Source organism: Astatotilapia calliptera, chromosome 18 (genome assembly GCF_900246225.1).
Source record: "Astatotilapia calliptera chromosome 18, fAstCal1.2, whole genome shotgun sequence".
Taxonomy (NCBI): Eukaryota; Metazoa; Chordata; class Actinopteri; order Cichliformes; family Cichlidae; genus Astatotilapia; species Astatotilapia calliptera.
The window spans coordinates 26,079,493-26,106,522 of NC_039319.1; the positions used below are offsets into that span (position 1 = coordinate 26,079,493).

Below are 27,030 nucleotides of genomic sequence, written 5' to 3' on the forward strand. Positions count from 1 at the left end.
TTTGCTTCATGTTAAATCCTATCACAACTTATTTATCGTCCTAACCTAGCATCCTTATCAGCTTGAGTTACTCTAAACATGTGTGTATGCCTGGTCAGAAGTATGCATGAAGTAGAGAACAGGATGCACATGGTTTATCTGGCCTTCAGTGTTGTTCTGCACGTTTTAAATGACCCTCTTAAATCCCAGCTGTTTGGGCTGATGGGACAGTGGAAAGCAAACACCACGCGCACTCGTGTGCCCCTTTAACACTTCCCAGAAAGACAACATGAGAGCTGAGGATTATAAAGCTTGGAGGTCTATCTGTCTCTTAGTCTCAGTCACACTCACACACACACGTTCAGTCTTTGTCTCCTCATCGCTCTCCCACATGCACACACCTCTGTCCGCAGTGGATTTACTGAGCATGCCTGCTCGCCCGTGATCCATGTGAAATGGAAATCTTTCTACGAAAGGGGTGATTAGAAAGGATTTGTTGAGGATAATATTTCTCATGACAGCTATGAAATATTGTGAGTGAATGGAAATCATTAAAGGGCTTGAATCAGTGCCCAGCTGCGATTGATCCTAACAGTGAGTTTGCTGTGTCAAGGCCATGGGACAGGCCATATTTCAAGAACACCATTTTCATTAAGTTTCCACTTTTAGACTTTTACTGCTCGAAACTCAAGTTAGCGGCCGGTGGTGACGGCTTACTGAGAGAGAAGAGATGCTTTTGTTCATAGATGGGAGAAAACAAGTGGGAATCACTAGACGCACCATAATATGATGTTATCACGACACTTCACTGACAATATGATATTGTTGCAGGTTTTAATATTTTGCAATATGCTGAGTATTGTGATAACATGTATTGCAATTTAGCAAATTATGCTTTCAAACTTCTTTTTTTTTCCACCCCTAATAACCAGGTGGATCTAAACCAGTGTTACAGGTAAAGATTGTACTATAAAACAATAAAAATGCTAACGGAGCCACTGTGCCACATATCCACTGTCGGCACCCCAGGCCATAGCTTCATCAGCTTCCTCTCTGGTCCTTGCTGAATCAACATTTTCCAAGCAGCAGTGAACTCAGCATTGCAGCAGCAGAGCCAGCAGTCAAAGTTCTTCTTTAGTATCGTGGAGTAGTGAATCATACCATAGGATTTACAGTGGTTTTCACAGTCAGTGAGCTGAAGTCATCTTTTAAGGGGAAAAGATTTGGTCTCTGATGAGAAGTTGTGGGTGGGTGGACGTCGCTGCCATTTACTGTAAGGAGAAATGTCTTCTTACATGGGTGCTTCTTACTGCTGGGATCCCAAATTAGCTGTAAGTAGAATTTATCTGGGACCTTAAGAAGAAACAGGTCTGTAATACAATGTAACACTAACCCACGTTGCATGTCTAAAGAATTAACTTTGAAATGGTAATTCATTATTAGAATATTAGTATTCCTTTACAGGTAAAAGCCTTCTTTGTCAGGACTCAGTGTTTTATTGTGGAGAATAGAAATCACACTGACCATTTGACAGACAATAGGTCTGTTGGTGGAAAAATATACTGATATTAGGGAACTAAGCCAGCAAAGAAGATCTTGTTAGCCTGTGTTCTTTTAATTTTTTTAAATTAATTAATTAATTTTTGCTACATGTGATCATTCATTTATTTGTCTTGCATTGATTGTTTTTAACCGGCAAGAACTGGCAGTTAATTAATCGTGAGGAATAGAAATAAGGGGTCATGTTTTGTCTGAGCTGTTTGCCGGTGATTCTGAAAAGACAAAAAGAGAGGTAATGTGAAGGCGCTGCACTGTCGTAGAAAAAGCAACTGTGTTATTGAAAGAGGAAGTCAAGAGTGGCAGAGAAAGTATATGAAACTGGTGCAGAACGTGTGAATAGCGAGACAGTGGTGAGGTGTGCAGTAGATGTGACGGATGAGTTGAAGGTGGGGGTGCGATTACATCAGGAATGAGCTCTGGGCACCTTCTTGTTTGCGATGGTGATGGGCTGAAGTAAAAGAGAGCCTGGAGAGGTGGAGTTATGCTATGGTGAGAAGAGGAATGAAAGTTAATAGAAGCAAGATAGAATACATGTGTGTGAATGAGAGTGAGGTGGATGGGAAGGTGAAGATGGAAGCAGCAGAGGTGGTGAAGGTAGGTCAGTTTAAATACCTGGGGTCATCCAAACCAAGATAGTGTGAACATTTAAATATGTTGAAGAATGAGCTGCCAGACAGAAGGGAAAGAGGAAGACCACAGAGAGAAGCTGTTGTTGTAGTGAAGGAGGACAAGCTGAGGAGGATGCTAGCAATAGGCTGAGACAGAGGTAGAAGTAGAGGTATCCCTTTCATTGAACCGCAGGTAGATACATTTCAGGTGAAGGCTGCCGGATAATTGAGAAATCTTAGTCTGACAGTAAAAGTGGTTTTATGAGTCACATGGACTTTTTTTAATGATAAGATGCAGACACACTGAAGCCATACATTTAGTTTTGATAGCTGATGACCTGTCGTTCTTTTTAGAATCTGTAACTAATTCAGAAACTATTCTGCAGATTAGCTTATCTATGACTTGGATAGGTACTATCACTTGGACATCTGTTCATGCAAATAATAAATATAATACAAATTCAAAAGAAATGTAATACTTTCCACTATATTACTCACACACTCATACAGTGCACCAGAGCTATACTGTCAGTTACTACCCTGATTATGTTTCCACCATACAAGCCCCACAATCAGGAGTAGACATTGGGGATTTCATCCAGCTCCTGTTGAAAAGCTTAGTGTTGCCCCCAGAGCCTGAAGCCTACCCACCAACAGTCATAAAGAGAGGAGGGACCCAGGATTTGCAGTCCTTTTAGTCTTTCAGGATGCTTAACAGTCTCTTAAAGGTAGGTTTAAACAGGCTGCGATGCCTGGGCTGGGAACACTTTATCATTACACCCACAGCTTGTCTGCTGTGCTCTCCATCACGGGGACAGAGAAGGCGTTTACATGTTTTAACAGGCTCAGCTCTGTCCCCCCTTGACGCGTGCGCGCGCGCACACACACACACACACACACACACACACGCACACACACACACACACACACACACACACACACACACACAGACACACACACACACACAAGATGAGTGTATTCTGATGATGCTGGTGAATGAGCAATGCACTTTGTATTATCCACATGTCCAGAAAAAATGCAATCTTTTCCTGCAAAACAAAAGCTCTACTTTTAAGGTTGACGGGTGCTTATCATCGGCTACAAACCGATTTTTAAAAATTCAGGTTGGTGCGGAAAAACATTTTCACAGCGTCCTTCATCGTTGCCCTTCACTCTTATCAGTCTGTGGAGCAGCCTATAACTGAGTGTGTTAACTTCATCAGGGGGCAGCTGGTGGGCAGCAGTGACCCGGCGTAACACCGCAGCTCAGCACCGCTTCATTTATCATGGCCTCAATTCACCGCAGATCCCTTCTGTTTTCTCGTCTCTCCTGCGGCTCAACTTTTCTTTCACTGCCTCTTACTTTGGACAGTTTATGCAGTTAAACATTTCAGATAAACAGGAAAGGTATCTGCTGTTACTCAGCAGTGCTGTGTTGTTTATACTGCACTGTACGGGTTTTTTCATTTCGTTCTGTATGCCTACACGTTTGACATGATTCAAGAAAGTTAGAAACTGAATGGACAAATGTATCATTAGACACTTTAAAGAGAGAAATACACTGATGGAGGGCTCGCTGTATGACCCCATTTCAAAATGTGCGCTTCAGCGCTCTGTGAAAGTCTGCATGGAAAAATTGTTTAGGAATTTTAGAAAAATGTGTATCAAAGTAAAACATGCTTAAAAAATCACATTCATAACTAAATGGTACCTGCAGTCTGAGTTTCTTGTGGAAAGTATGGATGCCTGCTTGTTATCAACCCACAGTTTGAAAATCCAATACCCAGAGTGGGTATTAATCAGTGGATACTGCGTTGCTTAGTTTAACTTCTATGAAAACACCATTGAAGCACAGTTTTAGAGAAGCCTGTGTTGCTATACATCTTTCTTTCAGGGCAGACTTTCCTTACTTTAGGAAAACAAACATACCCGCGTGTATTGCAGGAGTTGGCATCTGGATGCTGAATTAACCTCCATCCATTCCAGACCAATTCCCAGGCTCTGAACTGCTAAGCAGTCAAAATCCTCACTTTCAAAACTACAGCAGCTGGTAACCTCAGTTCTCAAATACGTGCAGAATGTTGTTAAGATCATAGGTAATGCAACACTGTGAAATCCCACCCGTCATGACTATTTTTAAGAAATGTTGTTGGCCATTAAGGTTGAAAGCTCTTGAGATTTTTTACTCCACTAAAAAAGTAAATTCATATAAAGAGGTTTCATTTAAGATTGAGCTGTAAGAGGGATGGAATAATAAAACACGAAACATGAATCCATAGCAGGGGTAAAAGAGGAGAGGTCAGCATGTACTGCTAGAGTATGAGTTGATATTACTGCCCTATAAATACACTAAAAACTTGGACACAGTAGGTGTCTGAGGACCTGATTTATAGTAAATGCAGAATCGCTGACCTACAGTGTGTGTAACTGTGTATTATGTGTGCATCCAAATCGTATCACTTACATTTGCAGAAATAATTATGCGCAAACCATGTGTTTCTTTGGAGGCGTACGCATATCACGGCTGATAATTGATTTTATATTCAGTTCTACTCTTCCAGCAATAATGGAAATGACATAATCGAGATAAAAGGTTTATTCTGCAATTTTTTTTTTCTAATGCAAGTAAGGTAAACCACGACATTTTGGATTTAGATTTTGAGCGAGAAACAAGAAAAGAAAAGAAAATTGACAAATTCTAACTTTAAAAAGTGGTGACGTCATGGTGACGTCAATATTGACCAAAATAATAATTTTTTAACTTCAATTACGCAGTCTTGCTGCTTTTGTTCCACTGCTGTGTTGTGTTGCGTGCCTCTCAAATTTGCAGAAGTCTGCTTCCGGAGGACCAGATCACAGAAAAGAGGAAGAGGTGGAGGAATGAGAGCAAAAAATGAATGTTGTGCAGTGGGCCGTAAATAACTGGCCTAAGGACATCAGCAGGACTGGAGTGGAGTCGGAGATGGAGAAGAGAGCGAGAGGAGGCAAAACAAAAGAGGGGCGAGTTTTAAGGATATGAAAGTGGAAGGAATATAGAGTGACATGGACTGAGGGGAGGAGGAGATCATGCATGCGTAAACAAATACTCTGTGCTGTCCCAGAGTGCTTTAAAGATTTTTTTTTTTTCCTCAATGGCATCAGTTGGAGCGATGGGGAAGTGTCGTGTGTGCGTACGCAGATGCACATGCGTTGTTCTTTTATTCTATTTTCCTCTTCACCCAGATGTCCATACAGCAAGGTCCAGATGGCTTGGATGTCCTCTATACTGGAGAGCTTTACACACACAAACACAGACAAAGCAGCATGGCCATGTTTTTCTCCCTCTCAGAGGGAAGATTAACTCTCCTCATTAGGGCTCCCTCCGCCTCTCCACCTCTCGCCTGACACTCTCCTCCCCCTCCCTTTCCTGTTGGCTTGACTTATTCTCATTGGCTGCTTTTATCAGGACCACAGCTGAGTGGATCACCGTGGCTACAGAACACTGGAGCGGGGAGGAGGTGGGATGGGTTGATGTTGCCACGGTAATAGAAGAGGCGACCACTCGCCAAATCATCGAGTGGGGAAAAAAAAGTGGAAGCGTGTGGAAAGCGGGTTAGAGGGTTAGGGCTCGAAAGGAGAGGAGGGGGGGAAAAACAATAACAACAGGCGAGGGATTAGGCATCGACCGAGCAATCAGGAAGTCCATTTAGGACAAAGCAGAGTCCAAAATGCTCCCAGACTTCAGTCGGCATCGTTAGAGCCGAGCCGCTGGAATGAATAAAAAACCACACAAAGAAGGAAGGAGCTAATTCAGGTGAAATATGAAAGACGTCACCCGGACGACCGCTGCCACTGCTTGCTGTGATTTTTCACTGCCGATGAGTAAGAGGAGGTAAGCTGGTCATGGTAGTGCCTGGGGCATGGAAATGGAAAAGGAGAGAGCCGTCGCTAGATATGAGGAGCATGCGTCAGCATTAAGGAAGGGTGAACAAGAGTCAGAGAGAGAGAGAGAGAGAGAGAGGCAGGCAGTGACAGCAGAGATGAGCACAACTGAGCACAAGAGAGAGATTGAGGTTAGAAGCTGATGTGAGGATACAAGCGGAGCCTGTTAGACTTTTCACCTTCTGTGCCACACCTTGGCTTCATCCTCCTAACACTCCCACCTCTTGACTGCAGCAACTCCAAGGACCCAGGCTGGAATTTCATTGTCTGAGGGACAATAATCCTTGCTGAATGACTTCTGAATGATCATTTTCACACCCCAGAAGCTTCTTAATGCTGCTGACATATGAAAAGGACAGACCGTTCAAGAGGATTGCATTCTGTATATCTTCTCAAAAGCGGAGCTACTCCTGCCTGCACGAACTGAATTGAGTTATTCATTCTGTATTAAGAAGTATTGTTTGCAGATTATCAGCACAATTACACTTCTGAAAACTGTTTCCATGAGGATCAGCAGCTTTGTTTTCAGAGACTAGTCAGTTCCTGTCACAAAGGTGTGAAAATGAAGAACTCATTGTCCAGCCATTTTAAACGAATGCTGACTCAGCCTAAACGATGAAGACAATGAAGGTGGTATTACTGGATGCAGGAGTGACAGCAGAGTTAGCAGAGTAATAAGACGTATTGTGCCAGGCGTTGCGGAATAATGCAACGCCGCTCCGTGAACGACGCCCAGAATATCGCACTTGTCTTCCTGCATGGATGTCGACGCGAGCTGACTGACCGACTGAGTGTGTGGGTTGCTCACTGGGCTGGAGCAGCAGCTATTTGAGGACACGTAGCACCCGAACAGGTACCGGCTGGGTCTCAGAACTCCACCATGGGGGAGACGGCAGAATACCAGAGACTGCAGGAGACAACAGAGTCGGATTACCAAAGGCTGCCTAGCGATGATGAAGAGGTAGACCTGTGCAGTTCCCTTTATTTTACAGTAGTAGGTAATAGTAGGTAATGGACTAATTTCAGCCAGCAGTATGAACCTGTCAAAGGGAAATGAAATGATGATTTATGCTTTCGTAGGTGTCTCTGTATTTCAAATCATTGCCATTGTGAGCATTTATCTTGTCTTGTTCAGTGTCACACTGGCCGTGTCATGTCCAAAACACTTTGGTGAATGTACACAGCTGTTTTCCTGTGACATGGCTTTCATTCCTCAGTCAGTGTCGGGCCGGGTTTCCCGACATTTCAGCATCCTTTTTCCCTTCGTGTCAGTTTGCGTACTGATGGTTTAGCACCTAATCAGGTGATCAAGGTGGTCCATCATTTTTAGTGTTAAATAATGTGGAAAATTTATAAGCTTTTTTTTCCTTCCCCCAAACAGACTCTTTGACACGTCAGAGCATAAGGGGTAAACAAAGACAGGTGTAACTACTGGATGCCACTAAGTTTACTTTAGTTTCAGTGGCATTGCGTGTTCATTGTCACACTATCCCGGCTTGCTGAAACACAATATTACAACGGCCATTGTTCTTAGTAACACCTGTGGCAAGACATACGTCTGCTGAGGGGAAAAAAGTCTGGTTGGATTGTGCGAACATAACTCCACTTCATAGATCTCCCAAAGTGCTCATTCATCTGTCAGACAGTACTAGCTCTTTTACCCATGTATGTCAGTAGCGCCCTGCTCAGCCACCACGTACCCACGCACAACACACGGCGCTTCTCGCCCACACACGAGGCCAAGTTATTGCATGCAGAGCCATGAGGTCACTGATGAAGTGCTGCAGAATGAGGTTGGTGAGAGGCAAACTATGACATTTTATACCCTCCCACCTATTCTGCAAAGCCACACACAAACACACACACACACACACACACACACACACACACACACACACACACACACACACACACACTATTTCACAAATACTGTGAAGGCCCGACTCTTTTTTTTGTTTGTTTGGCTTTTAGGCTGGCCGTTTAATTTCCACATCAAACCATTGTGAAACATCTCTGTTGCCTTTTTTTAATGTTTTCAACATCAGAAGAAAATGTGTAGAATCACTGAACTCAGAGCTAGATAAATAAGTTCACCAGGTCGGTAATTCACCGTTTTACCCTTTTTTGTAGAGATGTTGTAAACTGAATAGTTTCAACAGTCTGCAAGGGCATTACATGTCAGGGGTGTGTGTTGCTGTCATGTTTAGGCTGGAATAGATTATTTAAAATTAGGAGTTGGCTTAAAGAAACAAGAAAAAACTGTCTGGTATACAGTGTTGATAGTTTGGTCTTTACTGTATTTTCAATGTGATTAAAATGTGGCTAAAGCAGTTATTACTGGTAACTAAAACTAATTTTGAAAGAACAGATGAAAGTACAATAAAGGTAAAAATTGGACTTGAAACGTATTGTGAATAATAATAAATAAACAAAAAAATACAGTTTTATTTATATAGCACATTTAAAAACCTGAAGGCACGCCAAAGTGCTTCACAGTAATACGGAAAAACAACATAAGTACAGATCAGGCACTAGCACAGACAGAATGGAGGCACTAATAGACCTTAAGAGTTAAGTAAAATGGGTATCAAACCTCAATACAGGAGGAAGGTCAGATCGTGAATACAAAAATATCTACTAAGAAGATAAAAACAGCAGTAAAATTAATAATAAAATAATACATTAGATAAAAAGTTTAAAAAGGGTATTAACTGGTCAGGAAAGCCAGGTTAAATAAGTATGCTTTCAATCTTGATTTAAAGGATTGGACAGAGTCCGAGGCACGAATAGAAGCAGGGAGATTGGGTGCAGCTGAGGCAAAGGCACGATCGCCTCTGCTCTTCAGTCTAAACTTAGGTCTAAAACACACGGGAAATGTTAAGTCTTTGTTCATTTGGTCAAATATTTGAAATTGTGATATGTAAGCTGCCTGCACAATGTTTCTTTTTGTATTTCTTTTTATACAATTTTTACTGTAATGTGTATCCTAAACTTCTTAAAGTTATCCTGTAACAAAGTAAACAAAATAAATATCAAAAACGAATGAAAGCTTAACTGAAATGTGTAATTTCTACCATTAAATGTAAAAATGAAACAAGAAAATAAGAAATTAATTCAAAATTTAAAAACAAAAAATCTAAATTTAAACAAAAAACTAAACACAAACTGAAAATATGTAAAAAAAAAAAAAAAAATTGCCTGATTTCAGTATGGTGAGAATTACAATTTGAACTTTTTCAAAATGGATGTTATTATTTATTTATTTATTTTTTACTAATTTACTTATTATGTTTGTTTAAACATTTTATGGTGACTTGTGTTTAAATGGAATTGGGTTCAAATTTGACTCACTACCGCTGCTACTTCAAGCAATGCCCTGCGCTGGTCTTCCCTGACATGTACTGGGTTTCAGCCCTTCGGGACCTGCTGTTGATAAGCAAATATAGGGAGAAGATAAATGAATGTGTAGATGTGTGCGGCAGTTTAAATGTGATACTGTCCTGTGTGTGTTGAGGATCTGTGTGCTAGTTGAGCAGAGTTGAACCGATGGACGCTGCAGCTGTTGTGCTCTGTTTGGGGCTGAATCAGATCAGTCTCCTTCCACAGCTGCAGCTTTGTGCTGAGTACAGCGGTTTTTCTAGGGTTAGCTTTCAGCGCCACAGCCTGCAGCTGCCTCATCTTATTCTGAAACTGAGTGAAAAACACTTAAGGGTAGATGTACGGAAAATGTAGGTGTATGGAAAATACTTATTGTGTTATTAGAGTGACCATTTTATTCTCCACACAGATATCTTATGGATGTTTTTCCCCCTGTGGAGGATGAAGGGATTAGCGGGCAAGCTTTATCTGAAAATGATGAATTTGTGTCGGCCGTGAGTATGGCTGGGCATCCACTGTGTTTGGAATAATATGAATGTAATAAGTAATTTCTTTTGATTGAGCTACCTGCTGTGATAGATTTTGAGTTCAATCATTTTATTCATGATATTTGATATTTATTTTAATGGCTCCTCCTTCTCCCTCTTAACCTGCTTTAAGGGATCAAAGAAAGGATTGCTCAGTACGGGTGTATTTCATTGTTTTGTGGGGGTTGTTTTTTACAGTCTGGCATTATGCATATTAGGTCAAGCTACCAAAACAACATTTGTTGACAAAACACAGCACATATGTTCCTGAAAACTGGAAGTGATGACCTGGAAGCAGGCCACTGGCATCCAGAGCTCTCATCTTTCTCATAATCTGTTCATGGGCACATTAACGCTCACAGCCTCACACCGCCTCTCCCCTCCTGGCTTTGTGAGTAATGAGTTCCTGTGGACGGTAAAGGGATTTAAGGAAAACGTAAAAGCCAGACCTTGGGAGATAGTTGCTATCTGTGACATTAGGAATGATGGATCTCTGTATGTCTGTGCATGCTGTCCTCTGTCAGAGGTTTTTGTGTGTTTGTGTAGATATTGTTCTAGCACAGTTTCTAAAGTGATTAATGTAGTTCTACTACTCCTTCTTCTTCACTCTGCATTTTTGGCACCCGGCACCCAAAACGCAGTTTGATGTTTTGTTACCAAAATGTTGGAACTTAGTTTAGAAATACACCGGTGCCCAGTAAGCTAACTTAATTCCCAACATAGTGCCTCAGGATGAATCTAGTCGGTGTGCATGCCTTTACATGCCTTCCTGTATACAGTGAGCATCATATTACAGAATCTAGAAGTGTGTGTGTGTGTGTGTGTGTATACCTGTTTACACATCTGTGTGGGGACCAACAGCCACTAGTCAGCACTAAAGTGCCTGTCCTCACAAGTTTGATGGCATTTTTAAGACTCAAAATGTAGTTTTAGTGTCAGAGTTACAATTAGGTTATGGTTGGATGGAGGCTAGTGTTAGGCAAACATTTTTGATGGTTAGGGTAAGCAGCTAGAGAAACATTATGTCAACTAGATGTCCTCACTAAGATATCAACACGAGAATGTGTGTGTGCGTGTATGTGCATGTGTGTTTCAGTACTGTAACATAATAGAGCTCACAGCATGTTGTTCTTCATAATCTTCTTAGCTAGAAAGGTCCTAATCTGATGTCTGGTCATGATAATGTAATCTTCACGGTCAAACATTTAACTTGGGCTTTATAGTATTAGTGTCCTTTTGTAAAGCCACTCGGTCAGACTACTTTGTGCATGCGTGCGAGGTCAGACAGCAGTCTTAATGTAAAGCTAGTTGCAGTAAATCTGTAAAAAAAAAATCCAAACAGTTTTATCTAATTGAATAAATTTCATTGATCTTGATAAACTGGTCACATTTAGCTTCCTCCAGGGTCGTCACCACAGGTGATCAGGTTATTGTGATGTGATATATGTAGAACTTGTGTGGAAAAAGACGGCATGTAAAAGTTTATTTAGCTTACTTTAGCTTTCTACTTTAGCTTTATTACCATGAACATTGCACAGAGGTGTATTTTGACCCAAACTAGGGCGTAAACCAAACCTCAGTCAAACCAAACAGACAGTGAAAACTGGAAAGAAAAAAAAAAATCAAGAAAATCGACCAATTAGCAACTGAAATTAGGTGTTTACTAAACTATCAGCAACTGCTTTTATATCAACGGATGAATGAAAATTAAAAAAGATAAAGAAGAGATGGGAGAAAAACCATGTGTTGATGTTGCATAGCTTGTTCACCAGAGGGCACTATGCAACTTCGCTATGGCACCACGCATGTATGGACGCCCAACCAACCAGCTGATCTGAGTAGTGTGAATGAGTAAGCAACTACACAAAATAGGTGTTATGGAAATCTGTTTGATTTTATAAAGGAAAAAAATACTGGCCAATATATCAAAATATCACATGTTTAAGTCACTAAATATTGATATTGTTTGACACAAATGCCATCACTACAGTCATATTGTGACTTACTGTAACTACATGGTAATGCCAGATAGAGCCCTGGTTTTAAATGCTATCTGGTTCTGATTTAAAAAATGACCATAGTTTTCATCCAATTCATCCAAACTGAGATTTCAGTTTGTTAACTTTAAATTTCAAGATATTTACAATTTTGAATCAAAATTTTCTTCACTTTCAGCATTTGAATCCTAATTAACTCTTGAACTTATTAGGACGAGACTTTTCTCGTTATTTCGGCAAGCAATAAAAAAATTGATAATAATTTTTTGTCTTAATCACCAGCCACTAGTTGTCAAGACACCTCGGGGCTGTGGCCCCCCCACACCCTCTAGCAGATTATTACAAGAAGGAACCTTTTAAAAAACAAAAAACAAGCGCGTCCATGCTCACAGGTGTACACACGGGTGATCACACCCACAAACTGCACCCTTTTTGGCTCCTACCTCAGGGCACACTGTGTTCTGTTGGTCTTGTGTGCTGCACAGTGGTGTTTAGTGTTTGGTATTTGCTGTCGTATTCCCATGTATCATTGTGGTGTTGTTTGTTCTGTTGCTCTTGTTCTCTTCTGCTTGTTTTCTTTTTTCTTTCTCAGCAGGTGACCCAGGTGATTGATATATGCATTTTTTTCTTCTCTGCCCGTTCTGTTGGTTTTTGTCTTTTGCCCTTCTCCCCCATCCCTCTTCTCAGCTGTTTCTCTTTCCCTCTTTCTTTCTCCCCTTCTTTCCCCCAGTCAAGTCTGTCCCGTATTCAGTAAGTGAAAATAAAAGAAACAATAAAAGGTGAATCAAATGGACCATTACGGCAAGGCTGGGATGGTCAATTTGGTAAAGTAAATCCGTTGGGCATCTTTCTTTGCCTTTAGACAACAAATCTGATGGCAAAAGAGCCAAACGGGACAGGCAAAAAAAAAAAAAAAAAAAAAAAAGACACCTCGAGGCATGGTAAAATGGGCTGTTTTTCCTTAGTTGGATTTTGTTGCCACTGGTCATAAACTGGCCCCACATAACCAGAAAGGCAACTGATAAAAGTTTGAGTGACCTGTGTAATCCCAAAGTCTTTTTAGAGTGGAAAAACAAATGCTTGTCACACACAGAGCAATGAAAACCCCTCATATTAAGATTTGGTGCCCCCTAGTGTTCATATGGCAACAATACATATTGACTTATGTTAATCGTATTGCTCTAATCTCCTTAGTCAGGGGGCAGCTGATGGCTCTCTCACACATTCCTTCCACTGATTTCTAACAAAACATCAGATGAAATTGGATATTTGATGGTACTCTACACAAACGCTGCATTATCACACACACAGCTTCCCGTTTCACTAAACTGCCACACTGGTGTCGCCATATTTCCTCTTCTTTTTATCCCAGCCTATCTCTTTATTTGTTTTTTATTTCTTTAATTTAACAAAAGGTAATTAATAATGAGTTCTGTTTGAAGTGGTTTAAAGCTATTGCTTTTTTCACCTTCATTACTGTTGAATCATGTTGATTAATCAATCCAACTGACACTGACAACTGATAATTGTTCAGTGTTGTTTCTTTTGATGAATTAATGGACAACATTTTGTAAAAATCCAGTTATGTTAGTAATGTCCTTCTTTGTCCTGCTGCTGATTTTCAGGAATGTGGGCTATTTCATAGCATCTGTTTCACAGTCTTGTGAGTTACATAAGTGCTCCAAAGCAAACATTACTTCCTTATTTATCATATCACTGAAGCTAACTTTACTGTGACAAATTCTATATTGGCATCTATTAAAATACGGCTGATGCAAAAATCTGAATAGTCTAGGGAGGTAGTTATGATATTAATTGGTCTACGTGATCCTTATGATTCTGGATGCTTGACTCATATAGTAACTATAATATACTTTAATGCAATGCTGTCAAACAAAAGCAATAGAGACTCTGTAAACTAAGAAATCCAAACGGAAGGCATGGGGATTTTTAGGCTGTTCTACTTATATAAAAAGTTTGGTATCCTTAGTTGGCTTGTGTTAAGGTGATGACCATGAGCTGCGACTTTCCACCTGTGTGAGGGCCTTGTGGATTTATACAGTATGGATGTAGGATACAGTAGGCCATGTTCTCTTAAAGTTTTGGCTGATGTCATTCTGATCCCTCTCCATGTGGGCAAGGGGCACAGTAAAGAGACTCCAATGTGGATATCATCAGCTAGCACACTGTTCCCTGTGTTGATGACAGTATGGCCGCCTGCCTTTGCCTGGCTGACTTCGTTGAATCTATTATAACGTCACTCTAAAGTGAGACAATTTGTTCACTTACACATTACAGTTAAAAATAATAATTTTTATAAATCAAAACATTCAAATAAAGTCATTTAGACAGCTGATTAAAGTACACAAACTACACAAATAAATTGGTATGCAAACTCACGCTGCACAGCATCACCCGCCTCTGACAAAGGCCTGTTTTCCCGTCTCTGATTAAACTCCAATACTTCATGATCAAACACCATTTGTAGTTTTTATTTCCATCCCATAACACCTCTGCCTGCTCGCCTTCTGTCCACCCTTAGACTAGTAAACACAAAACTTCCTAATTCAAAGCAGAAGTGTGTGGAAGTAAATGGAAGAGAGAGTAAGACAGAGGGAGCGTTATAAAAAACTAAATCTAGTGAAAAGGGAACAGCTAAGTCAAAGTGTGGATTGATGGGCTAGACTTATGAAAAACAGCACAGCGAGCGAAAGAAGGGGGAGGAGGAGTGGTGAAATCAGAAAGGCAAAAGTTTAATAATATCTGCCCACGGAGGCAGACGTGGCTTATTGCCACCACTGGTCTGAAAAACAGCCGCTACGGGTTTGTTTATAGTCAGCGTAGTGGAAGAGAGATAACATTTTTAGAGGATTAGAGGCAGGAAATAAAAGGCAGCACCAAATAAAGAAGAAAATGCAAGAGTTTGGCCAGATCCTCAGGGATAAAGAGGAGGGACAGAAGGAGGCATGGGAGTGAAAGAGAAGGGATTAATGAAGGAGTGAAGAATAGGGAGGAGAAGGGAGATGGCAGGAGTTTTAGTCAGCGCAAAAAAGACGTCACAGTGACAGAAAAGGAGTGTGCGAGTTTACCGCGGTTAAGTGACCTGAGCAGGTCTTATGTAATCATAATTATATTCATGTGGGTTTTTTCTTCACTATTACTGTAAACTATTAGTCATCCACTAACAGATATCTGTAAATCTGTTTTGCACATCGTGTGGTTCATACCTCAGAAATTATTCATACACTATTTCATTGTCCGAATGATCCTGGTGGTTAATGATTGGTGCTTCGAGTATGCTTCTGGGTTTGTTAAGCAGATACTCTTACACAATGCGTTGGTTATAAGTGATTAAAGATCATAACAAATAGATTTAAAATGAAACTTGGAAAAAATATATAGTAGGAAAATCTACTCGTAAATCATAGAGATAATGATTGCCATTCAACAATACATTTCAGTTGAGAAAATATTACACTAAGCAGGTTGGGAAATTCTGCAAGGCAACAGAGGGAGAAGCTGGAAGAGCGCTTGGGGTGTGTGTGTGTGTGTGTGTGTGTGTGTGTGTGTGTGTGTGTGTGTGTGTGTGTGTGTGTCTTTGGGAGGTTGCATCACAGGAAACAAGCTCCCCCTCCTGCAGTTGAATGTGACCCTTTGGCCCTGGATCAAATGCTCCTCCGGGCTGAATACCATGAAGCCTCTGTCCTCTGCACCACGCTCTGCTCTGCACTGCACGGACGGCAGGAGGAGGGTGGGTGGGGGGTTCGGGGGTCAGGACAGATAGGGTGAGGAGTGGAGTTGCAGGAGGGGGCAGGATAAAGGGGTAGAGAAAATTTGGCTGATGCAGAAGTGAGAATTATAAGCAGTCAACATGAAGCTCAAGCACATATGCTACCTGTAAACAAATGCAGACTGGCCCCCCTCCCTCCCCCCGCTGGCAGACATGCATGTTTTTAAAGCCTAAAAAGTGGAGCCGGAGACGCCGACTCTGGCTCGTCTGTTTGTGCTGCCGAGGGGATTGAATCGGGCAGAAGACGCTCCTATTTTTAGTCCCATGCGCGATGGAGGGATCGAAAAGCAAACAGACAGTATATGCACAGGCAAAGCAGAGAGAGCGAGACGGAGAGGGAGAGAGAGGGAGAGAGAGACAGAGGCAGTGAAAGGAAGGGAGGAAGAAGGAGTGACTTATTTGTGAAGTTCTGCAAGTTTGGATGACTGGCTCATTGCTGTCTGAGGAGGGCACATGGCTGGACTTGGGCAGAGGGCAGAGCTGGGAGGCTTTCTCTGCTAGAAGCAGCAGCTTCCATTCGCTCTCCAGCCTTCTTTCCTAATATTACAAGCCAGTTTGAGTTCTCTTCTGCATTCTCAAGTGCTACATAAATGCCTCTTTGACTTCTTGTGGGGAGCTGAAGCAGTAGAAGGGGCTTAGAGGAGGATTGACCCCGCCATGGAATGCTGTAGATTTGCGTGCAGGGTTTCAGGAAGTTTTTCTTCCCCTTCTCGGGTTCATAGGTTTGGGTCCGGATCCAAAAACTGTGTGCGCTTCTTAGAATTCCCTCAGAGACTCAAACCAAGGGTGCTGTGGCTCTGGTAATGATTTAAAGGACAAGCAACAACCACGGGCCATTTAAACGTGTATGCACTTTATTTGCACCTACATTCATCCCAGACGAAGGAATTCAGGATGCGACGCTTTGACAAGCTGAAAAAGACATTCCCCTTCCTGGCACGCTTTCACGTGTATCGAGTAAGTCTGCTCTGCTGGATTGTCTACTCTCCATATTCCATTGAGGGGATATCTTCTTTAGCATGACATGGATGCTTGTAACTATAGTCAGAGTCATGTGGTTTAATTAGTTGTTAGAATACATGAATCATGAATATGGTATGGTGGAGGTCAGTTGTCTCTAACTCTGTGTGTGTGTGTGTGTGTGTGCGTGTGGGGACTCTCCAGCTGGTCTGAGGCTCTCCCCAGGGATGGTTGTTATTGCAGCAGGATGTGAGAGCAGAACCGATTTAACACAGGACATGATTTTGGCCAGAAGGTGTAGGTTTGTGTGTCTGTGTACGTGTACATGCGCCTGTGTGAATATCAGCACCACCTTGAGGAATTCGTTCAGGCCAAAAGCATTTCTCAGCAATGACACCATGTTGTTTCTCTGCATCTAAATTCCTGCATCCCTCATTTATTTCTCTTTGTTTTCCTCCCTGTTTGGTCGTTTTCAATATTTTTTTGAAGTAAACGCTAAGCTTGGACAAGTTTAGTGCAAACAGGCTTAGCTTCTTAATCTGTCAGCATTTCATGATGCTTCTTTAAAATATGGTGAAATGAAGGAAAGTATATAGATCACTAGTTAGTTCTGGATTTCTAGCCCTGGTTGGATTCTTCAGAGTCTTAACGGAAGTCATTTCTAACAGTTGGGATGCAGCATTTCTTTCAAGTTTAACCTCACATCTTCAAAATGTACATTTTCTACTTCCTACTTTAGGAGAAGTTAAGCTCCTGATGACGTTTTACATAAACTAAATAAAGGAAGGACCCTGTTTTGTTTGGAGAAAGTATAATTTGATGATCTCAGCTGGTGAAGATTCATGGTGTATCAAAAAGAATTCAAAAGGCTATATGTTTCAAAGTAATGGGCATAGACGCTTGCATGTAAAGTTTTACATACAAAACTTGCATCGTTTACACGTGCTCAGTGTGTCCCCAACCAGATACATGGCACACATCAATACGATAACTCGTCCCAACCACCACATGAATCTTTTAAATCCTCGCTTTCTACCAGTACATGTTTCGACTGTTACCAGTAAACAGCTGCGGATTTAAAGCACTTTAAAGTCAGATGTTTCTTTTTGATACACCCTGTATAAAGCTCTTTCTTAGCCACCTAAATTAATTGTATCAAAGCTTATTTCTATGAACGTGTCTCAGGAAAAAACAAACCCAACATGCCTTAATGGGTTAATAATTTGTTTGCTAGTGGGCCAAGAAGTAGAAGCGCTTCATCTCCTTGATTTTGACCCCTCATGCCTCAAATGACACTGCCATGAAATGAGGCCCAAGAGAAAGCTGACTTGCGTCTTTGGCACCGTCCAGAGAAATAGCATTCTTTCTTCAGTGTTGACTGCTGCTGGGGAAGATTGTAAAGGATGAGTTGGGCATGTTTTCATGGAAAAATGAAAGGATTAAATGAAAATGAAAAATCATTTGTTTCTTGTTTGGGAAAACTTTTGCGTCAAACTCTTAATAGCATGTCTGCCACTGGCACAGCTTAACCCGTAGTGGACCAGCCAAAAGGGCCGTTGGATCGTCTTTCTCAGGATAAGAGTCAGGCATGATGTAGCAAAATGCAAAATATGGAGATGGATTCAAATGACAGCAGCTCTAGTTAATCCTAAAACCACAGGCACTACTGTCACCGGATCACGCGAGAATGTTTCCTGGCTTACCAGTGTACCGTTTTACTTCTTGTTTTCAACAAACAGGAGGATTTCAAAGATAACTTCAAAGAATGTTCTGACAGTGGGACTTTTTTACCAAAATAAGAGGACTCCTGTGATTTCAAAAAGACAGCTGACCCATTTTTATGGTTATAGGAATGAATCTGTATCAGGATACAAACATCTGCCATAACCATTGGGGACTGAGCCCTCCCAATAAGTTGACCTCAGTCAGACCTCACATCTAAAATTCCTGTAAAATACAGAACAGCTATTTCTGAAAAGACATAGTAGATTTAGGGATTGGTCACATACGGGCTTTATTTTATGGCCCACCATTAGAAGTGTGTGTGTGTGTGTGTGTGTGTGTGTGTGTGTGTGTGTGTGTGTGTGTGTGTGTGTGATCTTGAGCTTCTAAGGCCAGAGTCATTAAATAATAGGAAATGGCCTCTAAGCAAGTCCCTCAGGAAGTTTAAATGGCAGCGAGCAAGGAAGCAGTGACCTTTGTGACACTGTTCTCTGGACCTCGTAACCTCGCCTTTGCCAGCACAGGAAGTTCCTCATTCGCCGAGTCTAAATACTGATCAGTGGAGTGACCCCTTCAGCCAGAGCACCCATCGTAAAGTTTTGTCTGCCTTTATGTGTGGATTAGGAATGTTTCTCTTTTCCATGTGTTGTTAAGCTTGGTTTACAAGTTTACTTCCTTAAAGTTCTGAGCAGGTGTAGCTGTTCTCCAGCAAAGCTGTTTACTGTCTTGAATTGAACTTGCATCAGTTTGAGACGATAGCCTTGTGAAGAAGCCCATCTAGGTTTAGGTTTCTGGTTACGTTAAATGGATGTTTTTTGTTTTTACGTTAAAGATTGATGGGCTGACTCGGTGTTGTGAGGAATTGCGGTGAAACCGTTTCGGGGCCACGTCTGGTTTTTGGACGTTTGGACATCAGTTTTGCATAATATATTTCTTGTATTGCTCTTCTTGTTTTTTGTTTTTTTTGGCACATTCATGTCTGAGCAGTCTACAGCAAGTCAGCCAAAAACAACTTTCTTTGTTTTGAGCTTAACTTAATTGAAGACTAAGTGGTTTGTTGACACCACAGTGACATCAAATTGCAGTGAAAATGACTGTTTTCATTGTTTTTATCCTTTGATAAGTAGCTTATGCTACAGTATGTTTGCCGCTTTAGCCCCCTTGATCTTGAGTTTGTGACTTGATTTTTATAAGCAATAGGCTGTTAATGATTTAGTTAAGAGGGAGCTGGCTCCAAGCTCAGTTTCCTTTCTTTCTCTGTTTGTTGATGGCTGACTTCCTTTTTGAGTGTATTTTACGGATTTTGGAGCATGCATTGGGAGAGGTGTTGAATGACTATTGAATGGGCTTAACTCTGTGTGTGTCTTTGTATTTTTATCAGAAACTGGGCAGCAGCATGCAATGTGAGGAAGGGACGGAATGGTTGCTGGAACTGCTGATGGAAGTGCAGCTGCAGCAGTACTTCTTACGGATCCGAGATGACCTTAACGTCACACGGCTGTCGCACTTTGACTACGTAAAGAATGAAGACCTGGAGAAAATCGGCATGGGTCGACCCGGTGAGACACAGTACCTGCGTGTATGTGTGTGTTTTTGTCAGTGAGTGAATGAGAGAACCGCAGTGTTGTTGTGCCAAAGAAGCTCATCCAGATGTTCATTTGGCATGTCTCTCTTGTGTTTAAATTTGTATTCCTGCTAGTGGCTTCCAGTGTTAGATACTTAGTATAAATGTTCCTTATTCAAAGGAAAAATCCTACGGTTTATCTCCTGTACTCTTTGTCCATAATTTGTGATCTAAAAATGAACTACATCCCCATCAGCTTCAGTTTGTCCTGTAGTTTTAGTGCTAATTAGCAAATGTTGTAACTCTTTCGTGCTAAATTCAGATGCTGAATATATTTAACATACATTATAAGTCTTAAAATATTGATGTTGGCACTGCCTTTGTTACCAGGCTGTAGACTGTAGAAGTAGATATTAGCTTTTAGCTCAGAGCGGTGGTTTAGTGTAGCTAGATATCTGAAAGCATGGCTGTTGTTTAGTGGCTTGTTTTTATCAACTCTTTCAAGACTGGAAATGAGCGCAAGACACAGAATTTCTGATTCCAAACTACAACTTCATAAAATCATCATTTACTGTCTTCTCTGCTCATGTGTTTTATTTCCTAATAAAGCAGTACTGGCCTTTCATAGCTTAATGAGCAATTTTTATATTTATGATTACTTTTGTTCTCTGTATGCATCTATACATAGCCTTAAGTATGACTCTTGTGTTCAGTAATGGCACTGTGTCATCTGGCTCATCCTTGATGTTGCTTGAACAAATCCTGCATCACTAATGCATTTAATGTCATTACAAAGTCACAATTTGTAATTAGGTACAGTGAGAGTGGATATTAAACTGTCAGATCTTTTGTCTGCGGTGTGTATAAAGTGGATCACAGCAGAATTGTTCTAAATCCAGTTACTGAAGCCCTCAGGGCCTGTGCTTCACAGCCGCTTAAGACTAATTACACCCACTTCGCATGCTCATATATTCCCTCACATGTCTCTCCACTGCACAGCTCACTGCTCTCTGGCGTTTTATTATCTTTTCTTCTTCCTCCTTCCCTTTGCTTTTTGCTCTTTGTCTCATTTCATATCAAAGCTGGGTGTTTGGTTTTCTTCCTGTTGTGGTAAATGTGTTGAAATTCATTATGGTATACCCTTCTTTCACTCAGATTCCTCCTGATGGATCCTTGAGCAGTTGCAGTCCTCATTTGAATGCCTTGCCACTGACCTATTGCCTCTTTTTGTTTCTTCTTGACCGCAGGGCAGAGAAGGCTGTGGGAGGCCGTGAAAAGGAGGAAAGCCATGTGCAAGCGCAAGTCCTGGATGAGCAAGGTGACAGACATAGACGAGCACAGCGCACATCAGAACTCAGTATGGTGCACGGTATATTTGGCAGGATGTCGCCACTGTGGAATCCGTCTGGGTGTAACAGTGTGGATACATGACCACAGTAACCTGCGCCCTCCGCGCAGATATGATCAGCACCCCCTGAATGAATTCTGGCATCAGTACGTTGTAATCTGAGGGAAAGATGTTAACATAGTCGTATGTGCTTAAAAGCAGCCTTTAACTTAATACTGGCTGTTAGTAGTGCAGAGGTTTTAAATCAACCACAAACATTCGTGATTGTGGTGAGGTGTCGCTAAGAGAAACTTTCCTTTCAATTAGCACATTTTTTTTTAGACCTGTGATGATTATAGTAGAGTTTTGTATTTTTTATATAAAGAGTAATTTTTCTCCTGAGGACACACGAGGAGGGCCAGTGAGTCCATATTCAGATATAAACATACACACACTTACAAGGCTATTTTTGCTAGGACATTCATTGACATTGCATTCCCTAGTTCCTAATCCTAAACTGAACCATGCCATCTTAACTGCCTTAGCCTAACCTAATCCTAACTTAAGTGCTGGCCCATAAAAAGGGCCTTTTAAGCAAGGACCAAGCTAAAAAGACCTCATTTTCCAAAATGTCCTCAGTGTAAGGCTCCCAAACTCAAAGTAGTTCTCATAAAGATAGTTGGAAACACACACACACACACACACACACACACACACACACACACACACACACACACACACACACACACCCTGTCACAGCCAGCTGAGGAAGCAGATTACTCTATCTGAGGATAGTGCCAGAGGCGGAAGCAGACAGGTGTAATTTTAGATGGCAAACACCGTCCTGTGAGAACCACGGCTACACTCATCCAACACATGCGCACCCACACAACTCTGACGGCTTCTCCTCAGTATCCTTCTCGATGGTTAATTCCTTTGAGTATTTGCGTCAGCATGTGTATTACATACCTCGCAGTTTTTGTCTTTTAATTACCCTTTGAGTCTTTTATTAAAGGAAAGTGAAGAAGTAACTTAAAGCAAAAAAAGCTCTGTCTCTTTAAGGGGAATTTAATAAGACAGCATTTTGTGAATGCAGCTTGAGCCGCATCTGTGTGTCACCGACTCTTATGACTCCACTCGTGTGTGTGTGTGTGTGTGTGTGTGTGTGTGTGTGTGTGTGTGTGTGTGTGTGTGTGTGTGTGTGTGTGTGTGTGTGTGTGTGTGTGTGTGTGTGTGTTTATGGGTCTGTGTGTGCGCGCCATAGTCAGAATTATTTAAATATCCAGCCCTCTATTTGAAACGAACTAACCACACCGTGACCACACAGAGGTGGTGTCTTTCAAAAAAGGTCTGCAGCATTATGTCATGTCTGGTCCAGTGTGAATGTGAAACCACATACCGCTTGCTACTGTTTATATCCAGCCAGTCAAATATGTTTGGCACTAGATATTCATTGACACCTCTTTTTTACTGATGACATAATTTCTGAGTACTGACCTTATGTTCATGAGCCAATAAGAGATGTTTTTAAGTGAATCCGACATCACTGATTTGATACGTAATGTAGTATTTGTGTTACCACCGTAGGAGAGGCTCTTCTAGTGTTTTATCTGACCTGTTATCGGCTTGATTTCATCCCTGCTAGCTAATATCACCACCAGTTTCTGTGAACTCCTATTTTGGTAAACAGTCTAATTCAAGTCCTCTAAACAAAGGCTTCCCTTGGTGGCGCCAAACGGCACACATATTTTTATGGGTTCGGATTTAGGAGACTGGCAATGAATCATTAACACACATGGACACACACACACAAATGCAGGCATACAAACATAAGCACACAGAGCCATTCAGGTCACTTAATCTAATAGAGCTTCTTAATGAGTACTTCCTAACAGCTAAGTTATTCCTGCTGTGTTGTTAGTACTTAAGCCAAGAGGCAGGAAATTTCTAAGTATTTTGTGTGTGTGCAAAAACATGTGTGCTCATGTTAGTACATGTGCATGGAATTTTATTTACTTTTTCCACAAACTTCATGATGTTTTCTTTATGTGTAAGCTTCATTTTAAAAATTTAAGCCATTAAAAGACCTCGCTGCACACACAAGAACTTGCAGTAATGGTTTTGAGACTGCTTGTCAGACTCTCACCATGGCACGAGTGTGCTTTTCAACCACCTGCTATTATACATAAATTGAAAAAGGGGGAACCAGGATGTAGAATGTTGCTGTTTATGCAAAATGTTAAATTATGCTCATATTTTTATGTTCTAGTGCCCCTCTCTCTGCTTTCACACGTCTTCATTTTTGTCTGTTTCTCTCCAGGTTTTTAGTGGTAAACGTCCAGATGGAGGAGACATACCCCAGCAGGGTCAACCGGCTTCCTCGTTTCGTAAGCTGTCTCCCACACCACCTCTGGGCGTCGGGGAGGGAGTCCTAGCCACGCAGCCCAGTGGTGGCACTCTCCTCGACGGGCAGCAGCAGGGTCTGACCTGCCTCATCCCAGAGAAGGACTTGACGCTGTTTGAGAAGCTGGGCGATGGCTCATTTGGCGTCGTGAAGAGGGGAGAGTGGTTGACACCTGCGGGGAAGGTGGTGAGGAGGCATATTGTTATACCATTTATCCACAATTTAAAAAACAAAACAAAAACATGTTGGAAATATGAAATAACTGGAGTGTGCTCACACAGTTCTTTTGCATGAAACATGTTGCTTGTTTGCATCTTGTCTAGGAACAGATAAAAGCAGGCGCATGAATGTTTGTTTTTTTTCTTTTGTTTTTTAATGGGATTTTCATGAGAACTTTTTAGACACTTTGAGTATGAGGAGAAGCAGAATCTGATGTTTGAACTCATCATTTTTTTTAGCTGAACGTGGCTGTGAAGTGTCTGAAGACAGATGTGCTCAGTCAGCCCGACGCTCTGGAGGATTTCATCTGTGAGGTCAACGTCATGCACTCGCTGGACCATCAAAACCTGATCCGCCTCTACGGTGTGGTGCTCACACACCCAATGAAGATGGTAGTGGACACACAGAAATGCACACGCACAGGGAAAAATATACAGACAGATAAATGCGAGTGCACATAACCGTTTACAGTAGCTGCTTTAACTCGGGGCCGATATTCTCTGTGTATACTTGCCACATATGCAAATGCGAAAGGACAAAAGATGCTTTGAGTTTGTCCGTTCTTTTCACCCATGCTCTATTTCTCTTTTTCACCTGCATGCTGTAGGTGACTGAACTGGCACCTCTCGGTTCTCTGCTGGAGCGTTTGCGCTGCGTTCGTCCTCAAGGCCCAGTGTTGATCCACACTCTGTGTCAGTATGCTGTGCAGGTGGCTTGTGGCATGGCTTATCTGGAGCAGAGGAGGTTCATCCACAGGGACCTGGCAGCGAGGTAGGGTGCAGAGCTTTGGTAGAGGCAAAAAAAAGGTAAAAAACTACTGAAAAACATACATTGCTCACATTCAGGAATAATTTTTCTGCTGTGGTGAATTATTTATATTGCCTCTCCTATTCCTCCACCCAGAAATTTACAGGCCATTAACAGGAGACTTGGCCCATAAGCACAATGAGTCACTGGCTGGAAGCACTGGGTGGTCCAAGTTCTTGGTCTTGCCAAAATTAGACACTTTCACTTAAGTGCTGACACTATGTAGAGGTCTGGGGAAAAACCTTAATGGCCGGTACAAATGAGTCACTTTACCAGTTAAAGCTGTAATAAAAGGGTAATGACTACACACAGCTGCTGCGTTAAGGTTTGCTGAGCTCTCTGGGCACGCACTGTATCCTGTAGGCTGGAAGCGTTCTGAGATAAAGATCTGCTGACTTTCTAACACACCAAAAAGTTCATAACAGATAAATCTCTTTATCTGTTATGGCACACCATTTAAGCTGCTTTAGCATGTCCACAAGACCTAATCAGTGACTTGTCATATCTGTCACTAACGTCTTGCTGTTTCTCTTCCTGCCTCTGGCTTTCATGTCTGCACATGGAAAGACAGGGAACTGAACAGACCCAAACTACTAGAAATAATAGTTCTCTTTACATATTAGTAGATCGAACTAAAATATTTATTTACTTGTAAATGAGTTTAATCTTTTTAGTCATGCTCAGTTTCAATAGATCCTACATCTGCAGTCTTGTGCTTGGCCTATCAGTAAAATGCATACGGACCAAGTCTCCTCTACAATTATTATTGAAATAGTTATTATTAAGAACATTAGTTCTACATGTAGAAGAGTTCGTTCATTTAATGTTTTCCAGCTTGAAGGTTCATTTTAGGATTTCCAGCTAATTGTTAACATCACCACCCTGTCTGCAGGAACATCCTGCTGGCCTCGGCTCACAGAGTGAAGATTGGTGACTTTGGCCTGATGAGGGCGCTGCCTAACAACCACGAGCACTATGTCATGCAGGAGCATCGCAAGGTCCCCTTTGCGTGGTGGGTGGAATGAACTCATTTCATTGTTGCTTTGTTGTTAAAACTATCAGCCAAGGCAGAATTTAGAAATCGTTTTTTCAAAACAAATCCTTACACCTGTGCACAGCTGGTTTATAGACTGTAGTGTATTGTTTTTCATGTTACAGGTGTGCCCCAGAGAGTTTAAAGACCAGAACCTTCTCCCATGCAACAGACACTTGGATGTTTGGAGTCACCCTCTGGGAGATGTTCACACACGGTCAGGAGCCTTGGCTGGGTCTTAATGGTAGTCAGGTAAATGCACAAAAAGGATCAACAAAAACCAAACTTCTGAAGCCAAAATACATAAATTTGCTCATATAGACAGTGATTCATATACCGTAGCTGTACTCTTTTGTCTTTAGATTCTCCATAAAATTGATAAAGAGGGTGAGCGCCTCCCTAAGCCAGAGGATTGTCCACAGGATATCTATAACGTCATGCTGCAGTGCTGGGCTCAGAAACCTGATGACAGACCAACTTTTGTTGCTCTACGCGAGTTCCTGCTCGAGGTAGCGTTAGCAGTCATTTAACCATCGCTCTAGGATTTAAACATGCATGTTTTCTACATTCATTTAACTTCTCTGCTGACATCATGTTGTTATTATATAAATTTACCATTAGCTCCACCTAGTGGTGCCATTTCAAAGAAAAAAGTGAACAGGCTGCTTATTAAATCTGTTATATTTTTTCTGTCTTTGTCTCTTTTTTCAGTCTATGCCTACAGACATGTGTGCTCTCCAGGACTTTGATGAGCCTGACAAACTCCAGATCCAGGTCGATGACATTATCACCATCATAGAGGGGAGGTGGGTGATAAAAGGTCTTAAAATAGTAATTAAACCGACACATCAGGGGCGATTCTAGGTTCAGACTTGTGGGGGGGCTCAGCTCCCAATCCTAATGGATTGCTTTGTAATTAATAATGACGCAATATGCTGTTTGCAAATTTAATCAACCCTTTTCGCATGTGCAGACCTTCAATTGGATAAACATTACAATGGGATCTTCAAAGGCAACCTAATTGTTGTTATGTGTGACGATAATTCAGTGTCAACAATCAGAGTTTTCAATCTTTTCCACACGTTTTAGGGTGGAGCCTTTAGTTATCAAACTCGATACAAAGGCTCAGTCGTTAAAGAACCATTTGTGGCAAAGCAGAAAAGATGAAAAACGTGCAAAAAAAAATTTCAGCCTCTTAACAACATAGAGGCAGTCCACCAGCTCATCAAGCACT

At 41.5% G+C, this 27,030-nt stretch overlaps 1 protein-coding gene across 13 annotated transcripts in view; it reads left to right on the plus strand.

Annotated features, from left to right (window-relative positions):
- tnk2b (tyrosine kinase, non-receptor, 2b) overlaps positions 1-27,030 on the plus strand; it is a 56,062-nt gene that overhangs the window by 17,693 nt on the left and 11,339 nt on the right. For 4 of the 13 annotated variants that reach the window (XM_026148707.1, XM_026148709.1, XM_026148708.1 and 1 more), the window contains 9 exons: positions 19,824-20,001; positions 21,254-21,324; positions 23,654-23,923; positions 24,196-24,348; positions 24,564-24,727; positions 25,656-25,775; positions 25,922-26,048; positions 26,159-26,305; positions 26,508-26,602. In XM_026148707.1, coding sequence (XP_026004492.1) covers positions 19,839-20,001; positions 21,254-21,324; positions 23,654-23,923; positions 24,196-24,348; positions 24,564-24,727; positions 25,656-25,775; positions 25,922-26,048; positions 26,159-26,305; positions 26,508-26,602 — 1,310 coding nt within the window. In that variant the 5' untranslated portion in view covers positions 19,824-19,838. Of the gene's footprint in view, positions 1-5,608; positions 7,030-15,904; positions 16,718-19,823; positions 20,002-21,253; positions 21,325-23,653; positions 23,924-24,195; positions 24,349-24,563; positions 24,728-25,655; positions 25,776-25,921; positions 26,049-26,158; positions 26,306-26,507; positions 26,603-27,030 lie in introns of those variants that run through there. The other 9 variants (XM_026148702.1, XM_026148704.1, XM_026148705.1 and 6 more) reach the window with 7 other exon arrangements.